Below are 10350 nucleotides of genomic sequence, written 5' to 3' on the forward strand. Positions count from 1 at the left end.
TCTTTTTTTTTTTTGCATTTTTCTTTTTCTTTTTGTATCTTTTGTCTTTTCTTTTCTTTTCTTCTTTTTTTCTTTTTTTTGCTTTTGCTTTTTTTTGTATTTTTCTCTTGCTCTAACTTTTGCCTGGACCGCCCTTCCGGGTTTTCGGCCCAGCGAGCCTCTCAAAGGGTAAAAGTGTAGCAAGTCCATGCCAAATGGTTTTTTGAAATTGAAGCCTCTCTGTGTCTAGGAGAACGGCTGTTGCACTGATTTGCGGAGAATCCATCCTGGTTACTCCACGAGCTTCTTCCGGCGAGATCTACTCCTTCTGATTCGGTTTTGATGCTTCTTGATCGAAGGCTACTTCAAAACTTGCCACACAGGCCTTTCATGGCATTCGTCCGTTGAACTTTCTGAATGTTCTGAACGGGTTCAAACTCGGAAAACAAATAGGTTGAATCTTGAGGCTGAGAGCGATCGTAGGCTGCGCAATCTCAAGAGCAATTCCACACAGGTCTTCGTAGGGCCGCGTAAAACATTTGTTTTTGAAAGTTTTTAAGAAGGCGACGAATCGCTCGCGCCGAAGATAGTGCGGAACCAATCTGGATCAGGCCAGGATCCTTCCCAGTACTCACACCGACAAGCATGATTTCATTCATAAAAAGGCTTAGCACGCCTCTCTTTCTCTCAAAATGATCAAAATTTTACAAAACCCGAGGAATTCCTTCCTCTTCGTTTTCATCACCGCAGTGTTCAAAAGGTTTGTTTTTTTTTGAAAACTTAGGTTAATGCAATGAGTTTGGGCACACAGGAGAGCAGGCGAGATGTACTGTCAGCCCATTCAAATTCTCTGGTCCTTATGCGGAAAGCAAGCATGAAGTCGAGATAGCAACAGCTGTTTTGATCGGCTTTGTTGGTGCAACTGGCCCCTCGGCAGAAACAGACTCAAAACAAAAACAGATAATAATTACAAAACAAAATGGTGTTCGAGGCAACAACCCCAGAATCACCAGGTATTATATACAACGGGGACTGACTCGATACAACTAGACAGACCCTTAAGCAAAAGACTGACTCAAGACAAAGAGACAGACTCAAAACAAAAGACTGACTCGATATCCAAGCCAGAATTTACAAAACTCGGTTTCACCGATGCTCAAAAATGCGTGCCAGACGCCTCATCAAAAATGTACCAAATGTTGCCCGCAGGCGGTTCGCTTTACATACTCGCAGTATCTGAGCCCTCGAAATCCAGCAACTGAGTGGTGACGGGCTTGCCTGAGGTAGGTGGTAGGATAACCTTGTTATCAATCAAATCCTGCACTTCGTGACGAAGGCGGGAACATCCATCGGTATTGTGACCGGACTGTTGATGGTACGCGCAGTACAAGGTAGCATCATGAGTGGCGGGGAGATTCTTCGGGAGTGGCCGGGGCTCCAAAGGCTTAAGATGCCCATTCTTCGCCAATATTAGCAATGCCCTAGACAAAGGCATGTGGAGGTCATGAAAGACCCTGCGCCCTCGGGGCAGGTACTTTGCAGTTTGAGGATTCTTGCCAGATGCGCTGGCGAAAGGGTCAGCTGGCGCTGCCTTGGCCTTTTGAACCTTTCCCGGTGTAGGGGTGGGAACTACAGGAACTGTCTGGGCATGACGGGGCCCATCCCGATTTTCTGCCTGACTTGAACTGCCTTTGATTGGAGCGGGGAAAGCATCATCTACAGCTTTGGTCACTATTGCAGATGTTTGTTGCTTGTTCATCCCTCTGGCCTTCAGAGCCTCGACTGCCCACAGCAGTTGTTCAATAGGATCGGCGTCTACCTTTGCCTTGTCCTTTCCTTTCGCCTCAGCCTGATCGATGGTCTGGGTTGGTACTGACATGTCGTGGCTATAGCCGGAAGCCACCTCTGGCTGGCTGAGCTCTATCACAATCCGCCCCAGTAGCGGGGGCTCCTGTGGTACAAAATTCCCGACATACGGCGCCGCTAGCGGTGAAGCCGACATTCCATAGGCGAGGTCTGCCACAGACCTTTGGAGATCGCCTATCATCCCCATCAATTCAAAGGTGGTGGGCTCACGAGCCTGGTATAACTGGGGAGCCCAGACCGGGTGCACAACGGGCATCCTGGGCGGGTGTGATATACTGATGCTGGCCTCACTCTGCGGAACAGTCCCCTGCTCCAATGCAGCCGTCATAACCACAACTTCTTCTGAATTTTGTGCCGCCATAAATCCTGCCTCAGCAAGGGGGAGACACTGGCTATCCTGTATCACTCTGCAACTCTCTGAACCCTAAAGAAAAACAAACAGCATTTCAGCCCAAACTGATCAATCACGGGTGTAGCCAAACAACTGTACCCTACTGCTGATCACTGTTCCCAGAAGTCACTGTTCCCGAAAACTGAACCAATACCCGCGGATAACTGATTCTCACAACTGATACTGATACTGGTGTCCCCAGGTTTGATACTCAAACTTGCAAACTGACATGTGCGTTCCTGTAGAGCAACACTCTAAAAGCACATAGCAAGTAAAGAGAACAAAACACCCCTATGTTGGGGTAGGGTTTCCCTGTCCTATTTTGTCAGGAGCTAGGGTTTCACTACGCACACAGCGGTTTCAAACAACCTCTAAACGGGTAAGCAACCTGTCCTAGTTTGGAATGGTCACTATGGATTCGAATATGCACTAGGTCGAATGGTCAAAAGGGTGCCTCGGTAAAACCGGGGTTTGTGTTCCCATACTGTCAGAGCCCATAGCCGGTCAGCCTTATGGATATGCCTTGACAAGACAAGCCTCCGGCAAACCGTTCAGGAATGGCAGATGGCAAACACTGTGTTCCTAGGCGCACCAATGCACATGCAATGCAAAGAAACACATAAATGAAGTCAAAATGGGATATCACGAGTTCGAGTCAAGCTCTCTAAATTCCCCAGTGGAGTCGCCAGAAACTGTAACAAGCCCGCGGAGGGGGGAACCTCGCTACAGTTCGGACTCTCGATTTTTGTCACGGTTCTTAATCTGAACCAAAGAGTCCAAATCTGGCAAATCATTTTGAGAAACAGATTTTTGAAAAAGTAGTGCCAAACATGGACTCCTTTGCCAGATATAGAGTCGCCACCTAATTTTTTTATGGGAGAATTTAGGAAACCCTGACTCGGTGCCGAAGGCCACGTGTCCGTCATCACCGGAGTTGTCTCGGCTCGGGAGCTTGGGTACGATCGGGGAAGGTCACCTATGAGCACCCCCTTTCGCCCGGTCCGAAGACCGGCCTCTACTAACCATGATATCCGTATTTGAAAACTTTATTTGTTCTTATTCCAATTATTAGCCTAGAATCACTATGTTATGCGCACAGCAAACAAGTATAGACTAGATTGCCTAATTTGGAAATAAACATTGCATATCCGTTCGGTTTGAAAATGCTTTGGAATTTGCTACTCGCAAGTAGGCTAAAACACAGATTTCAATGAGTTTTTCCAACTCAAACAATCCAACCTTCACCCACAGGCATTCAAGCAATTATAACACATAAGCATCTAGCCACATGTTAAGCATGCTGTCATGGTAACATTCACACTCATGTGATATGCTAAAGCGGAAATACTTACATAGTACTCCGTGCCAAAACAAAGAACTTATTAGCAAACATGCATGATCCAAGTCCATGTGAAGTGCCTAATGCATCGCATACAAAATGTTACTAGAATAGGCTCGGCTATCCTAAACATGTCATGTGAAAATGCACAATTATCACATATTCAATTCGGAATTGAAGTATTGATGCAGTTAGCGTGATGTACCGAGCCTAATGCATGCAATACAAATGCATGGATGCACACATGCATAGCATGAGGTATGCTAAATTAAACGTGCCCTAATCTACCATCATAAGCAGGTAAATAAAAGGAAAGAAAGACGTGAGGTTGGAAGACATACACACACTCACGCACACTTATTACAGATTTTTCCTCACTCGGAGGGACCGAATAATATTACAAATTAATTAACTACGCAAGCTAATTAATATTACAAATTAACTAATTTAATTAACAAATTAAATAAACTAAGAAAAGCAGTAAACGCCTCGGGAAATGCGCCGCCATGCGCAAGCTGCCTCTGTTTTCCTTCCTTCCCTCCTCTGGAGGCTGTCAAAACCTCTGGACTGCATTCTTGGACAGAGGGGATCACCACCGGCTGAATGAAACTTCCACCGGCAGCGTAGTATGGCCATCGGCACAAAATAGGGTCTGTCGGCAGAGAAAATGGTGCCGGTCGGCACACTATACTGCCGGTCGGCAAAGAAAGTCTGCTGGACCTGCAACTCACAGCAACAGAGGGCAAAACAAGGCATGGCAGCACAATTCAAAGCATGTATGCACCAACCATGTCTCTTATCATTGTAATGACTCAAAGGGACATGTGCCTCGGTTCTCGGACCACCAATCACGCATTTCTATGCATGATGGCCCAAAGAACCAAGTATGCAACTTTGGTTTCAAATGCAATGCAAACCAATCAAACAAAACTCCCAATCCCTATCACCCATGTCAAGGGACAAGGAATGCATGCAAGATGCAATGCAACCTAGGCATACAAGCTAGGAATGCAACATGGCATGGCAAGGGACTTATGCAAGCATACAAGCATGCACATGACAATGCAAACTAATGCTAATGTGGTCTTATACATGAATTAGGCAGCTCTAATAAGGCCTAAAACAGTGGCCATAAGTGCTAAAGAGTGAAGGCTAAATGGCATACAAACAAATGCACATAAGGACCAACACTTAAGCACAAATCAAGCAACATTCAAGCACACTTGAAAGGGACAAACATGAACAATTAGCACGCATTATAAGCTTTGAAATCATGCTAATATATGGTGCCAAATCAAGCAACAAATCAAGCCAAGCATGCACCAAATGGCCTAAGTGTTCAAAGCAAATCAATGAGGCATTGAACTACACTTAACAAGACCAAACATGGCATGCAAAGAGGGACCAAAATCAGAGGTTTAGCATGTTAAAACAAAGCTAAAGGACTACTTAGATGGCATCTAAATGGCCCAAATACAAAGGCATACACCATGGTCAAAACATGGAGCATTGCAACACATGCTTTCAAAGCATTAAAGAGACATGCGAGGCAATCAAACAAGCATGGAAATGGGACTGAAATGGCATGTAGGATGATTCCAAATCATCAAAACAATGCAAAGATTGCATGCTACACATGCACATACTCAAGGCCAACAAGCCTAAATACAAAGGAGCTATATAATGCATGTAAAGATCAACCCAAACAACTATGGACAGAGCTAAAACATGGCAAAATAAGCACATAAACTTCATAAATACAAGCCGAAAACATGCTCCAACAAAGGCTAACAACCTAGAACATGTTAAGGCACAAATAAGGCATTACATGGCAACTATGCCAAACATGCATGAAGTTCCAAAACCAACTTGAAATCATGTTATATCATGGATATATAAGCATGAAAAACAAACCAAACATGCTCAACACACACTTAAGCATAGGCTTCCTTAAGAGGCCAAAATGTGTCCCTTTCAAGGACAACAAGGAGAGGGGGTGGCCCTCTCCTTCTTGGGACTTCAAAGCATCATCTTCACCACTGAAATCCCTCAAGATTTCAGTGGTGAAGAGACCTCAACACCAAAATCCCGGAGCTAACACAAAATGGTCCAAAAAGAGGCCTTTTGAGGCCTAAGGGTGGTCAACAACCCTCAAACAACAAAACACTCTTAATAAACAATAAAGAGGGCCTAAAAACAGAACTTTTTTATGTTATACAATAATCACAAAAACAGCTCTAAGACTAGTAGAAAATCAATGCAAAAAAGGGGGAAAAAGGGACTAGAATCTCACCCTTGAAGACCCCTTCACAAATGGTGCTCCAATGGCCTCCTTGAGCTTGAATCCAACACCAAAACTTCAAAACACACTCTTTAGAACCTCAGCTCCAAGAGGAAGGTGAAACACTAGGTGTTTGTGTGCAATAGTGAGACACAAAACACCTAGTGTGCAAAATGAGAGGGAAAGAGAGATAGGTTGTGTATCTAACCCTAACCCTAGAAAACCAGAGCTCTCCTCTGTATTTTCCTCTCTCAAAAATGTCTAAAGCCTCCTTTTTGGCCTTAGAGAGAGCTCCTCTCTATATGCCTCTTGTAAAGCTTACAAGACAAGCTTTGCAAGAGGGAGATCCCTCCATACACGTGTATGGAGGGGAGCAAAAGCAATACAGCTGTCTAAAAATATCTGCAAAAGCAGATGAATAGCAATCGGCCGGGAAAAAATGCCATCTTGGCCAAAAAGAGTGCCGACCGGCACAAAAAAGTGCTGACCGGCAACAAATAGTGCCGACCGGCAAACTATATTGCTGGTGGCAGCAAAAACCAGCCGGTGGCATTTAGCCACTGCCGGTGATGGGTGGGGATGGTCCACAAGCCCTACCCTGCCCTTCCAAGGCAAAACACAAGTGTTTGGTGCAAAACCAGACACTAAACGGTTGAGTTCGGAGATCCTGAGGCAGGGCACGCGAGCCGAGACCTCCGGGAACTCCAAACGAACACAAACATGGATAATCACCGAGTGTTCAAACGGTGACGTCCAAGTCTTGAGGACGGTCAAAAATGGGGTGTCTACAGCGAGTAGAAGTAATATTCAAATGAGGGTACCAAAATAATCATTGAAGCTTCTATTTTTTATTACAAAATTTATTGACCAAAAATGTTGATATTTACACATAAAAATATCATAAAAGTGCTGTGTGTGTCTATTCCGCAGCCCCGCGTCTAAGACTTTCCAAAAGCTATTTCTGAATTGCATTGTTTCCTGAAAATTGGTAAACAGTTAGAAGCACATGGCAGAGTGAGAAATATTATACTAACAGTACAAAAGGAAACGAAATAACCATGGATAGTTAGTTAAGCCAAAACATTCAAGATAACTAATTTTGGTAAATAAATCATTGGTAAACAATCATTTAAGTGGCAGAAACTGAAATACAGAAATTATGTAAATATATAACCAGAATCACGGTACCGAACGTAACAGAACAGAGGTCATAGGAGTGACAGTCAGAACAGAGGTACAGATTCAAGAGGTGCCTCGTACGAACTCTAGAGGTGGCTCCCACAACATTGTAGCACTTAGCTCCATACAGCACTTTGCTCCGTACAGAACAAAGGTCAATGGATCCATGACAAACAGAGGACCACAAAGTCGTCAAACAGAGGCCAATGGTTATTTAAGTCCTCCAAGGCGTGGGACTCCCGTGGTGGTACTTACAAAACATAATTGTTTATAAGGTTATAGCCAAGTATTCTTTAAAATATAAACAGACATATCCATGGGTTTCATTTTAGCAAGTAGGGTTCAGAAATTAATCCACGTAACTGAAATATTTATATAATTTATAATAGTTTATAAAACATAACTTGTATCTAATAAATATGGTAAGTCAAAACATATGTAAAATATATTTTGGTGAATCAAGGTATAATATAACTCACCTTAAGAGTAATACCTTACTATTTCTTTCCACTACCAAAAACCCTCTTAACTTTCCTTATTTTTTTCCTTCCTTCTCTCTTTTCTTTCTACTTCCTCCCTCTCTCTTCTTTTAGAGCCAAGTTTACTATTAGTTACAGTTAGTTTTATTTACTTTTAATTATACATATATCGTCACATACATCTATAAATGAGTGTTGTACCTCCAGAAGAAATAGCAAATGGAGTAGCCAACAAAGTGGTCAATACAGTAGCTTCTACATCAAAAGCCAAAGAGCTTGTTGCTTATCAAGATGCTAAGAAAGCACCTGATAAATGGACAATACCTAAAGTTAAACCAGATACTATCTATAAGATAGGTATGTTAGACTTCTCCAGCAGAAAAATCATCAAAACCTTTGAGCATGCTGCCTCAATCCAAAATAATGATGAGCTTATGTATTTAATACATATCCAGGATCTTTATCCTTTCTTACAAAAATACAAATATGTCCACATAGAACTAGTTCAGTTTGCTTTCAAACAATTGACTCTTCTAGGTCAAGATACCAGCATTCAATGCACCCTTAGGGATAGTAGATGCACTAATTGGAGAGCTTCACTTATGGGAGCCATAGAAACCAGCTTAGCACATGGTCCAGTTTACTTTGATATATACCCAAACTTGAGTATAGCCCTTTTAGATCAAAACCTATCTAAGGTTTTAGAATTGAGAGTCTTATCTCATGGTAATGAGTATCTTCCCGGATCACCACCATTTACAGTAATTTCCTGAATTTATTTAAAAGTTTTATCAAATTTAAATCCATACATTCAAAAGCAAAGTGATCAAGGTCACACAATGCTAATTGACATGAATTTATACAGCAGCCAAGTAGCCATACCAAAAATTATCGAATGGCAAAAAATAACATTTCCAAAAAGGTGGCAAATAACTAATGTTGTTCCATCCAGACAAATTATCCAGCACAATTTAGATGATGAGATCCAGACTGAAGGAGGAAATGTATACCTTCGCTTTCAAAGACCACAAAGGCAATTATCCAGAAGCATGTCAACCACTAGTGTTAGATCTACTCCCTCTTTTCGAGAAGAATATAGAGTACACTTTCCTGAATCCTCTAGGCATTCTACTGATGAGCTAATAGAATCTGTCATGCAAGGCATGCCGTCCAGACCACCTAGTAATCCTAACTAGTTTTCAGACCCTATAGATCCCATAGTGCAAGGACTATAATTTTCAGCAAATAAAATCCCACATGGTATATATGAACCTAGGGAATCCAGTATCAAAGGACCTTACAGTCCTACTACTAGTGACATGAACTTTGAAGTTTAATGGATTTTAGTCCAAGCAGTGAAAATAGGAAAATCCTAAATCAGGATTTCTACCAGAAAAAATATGTGAAATTCAGAGATTGGTATTTTGCAAATCATACTCTAGAACAATTAAAAGAAATTAAAATCCAGTATTATACATACTTAGCAGAATGTTAGCAACTCTAACATTTTCCTTTATGGCTTATGGGAAATGGTAATATCCAGAATTCCCAAATAAATGTTTTAGAAAATATTCAGAAGAATTGGGTGACCACTGATTATCAAAGTATTACTTCTATACACCCTTCAAAATCCTTAGAATTACGACCTAGTGATTCTACTTCCAGTCAACCATTGGTTATAGCAGCTTTTGTTGAACTACCAGCTAAAAGCAATATTGTTTTGATAGCTAAGGAAATTATTCCAATAATCAAACAGAATAATTATACTAACCTTTACTGTCAAACAAACTGGACCGTGTGCTAAGCTGGTTTCTATGGCTCCCATAAGTAATGCTCTCCAATTAGTGCATCTACCATCCCTAAGGGTGCACTGAATGCTAGTATCGTGACCTAGAAGAGTCAGCGGTTTGAAAGCAATCTGAGCTAGTCCTATATGGACATATTTGTGTTTCTGTAAGAAAGGATAAAGATCCTGGACCTGTAGTAAATACATAAGCTCATCAGTACTCTGGATTGAGGCAGCAAGCTCAAAGGTTTTGATGATTTTTCTGCTGGAGAAGTCTAACATACCTATCTTGTAGATAGTATCTAGAACTACGAACTTCAATTTCCTTAGTTTGATGCGTTAATTTGCTATTTATTTTTCATATTTCAGAATTAAAAGCAATATTCGAAGTCTGTAAATGTTTTATTTCAACTTTTAAAGCATTTACTTCCATTTTTAGTTGTTGGATTGTTAAGGGTTTGTCTTCAGTAATGGGCTGAAGTCATTGAAAAACCTCTTTCATACTGTAATGTTTAGGAGGAAGAATTTCTTCCCTCTTATGTTGCTGTAAACATAATTCTAAAAATTTTAATTTCATTTCTGGATTAGAAATTTGATCAGCAACAGTGATCATATTTTGTTCAGTTTCTGTAAGAACATTGATACTGGGTCCTCCAATATCAAGTCCGTTCATTTCAACTATGGCTTTCCAATAGTTGGCCTGTTCTGAAATCTGATTAATATTGGTTTTACAATCACAAATGTTTGGAGAAGTATCCAGCTCATCACTACCATCTGATGAGTACAAGGCCGCAATTTCATCCTCTTCATCAGAAGAAGTGTTAGATTCATCTGAAAGCATTCTGAGAATTTGTTGCTGGATATCATTGTCTAGAGACAGCTCATTAAGCTTTTGTTGTATTTTAGATTTACAAGGATTAGCATAATGACCTGTCTATCCACATTTATAACATTTAATTGTGGATTTAGATTTTTTTGAATATTTTTGTTTACCTTTAGAAGGTGGTTTCTGTTGGATATAATCCTCCAGGAGGATAGAGAATGGAGTGT

General features: G+C 41.3%; 1 protein-coding gene across 1 annotated transcript; it reads left to right on the top strand.

The window, feature by feature from the left end:
* The first annotated feature begins 7702 nt into the window (after nucleotides 1-7702).
* Nucleotides 7703-8287, top strand: LOC145804035 (uncharacterized). The gene is made up of 2 exons (XM_082897449.1): nucleotides 7703-7871; nucleotides 8052-8287. Exons 1-2 carry the CDS (start codon nucleotides 7703-7705, stop codon nucleotides 8285-8287), a joined length of 405 nt encoding a protein of 134 aa, XP_082753575.1.
* Nucleotides 8288-10350: the final 2063 nt, after the last annotated feature.

The sequence above is a fragment of the Camellia sinensis genome, chromosome 12 (genome assembly GCF_055761805.1).
Source record: "Camellia sinensis isolate YWXY chromosome 12, ASM5576180v1, whole genome shotgun sequence".
In the NCBI taxonomy this organism is placed as follows: domain Eukaryota; kingdom Viridiplantae; phylum Streptophyta; class Magnoliopsida; order Ericales; family Theaceae; genus Camellia; species Camellia sinensis.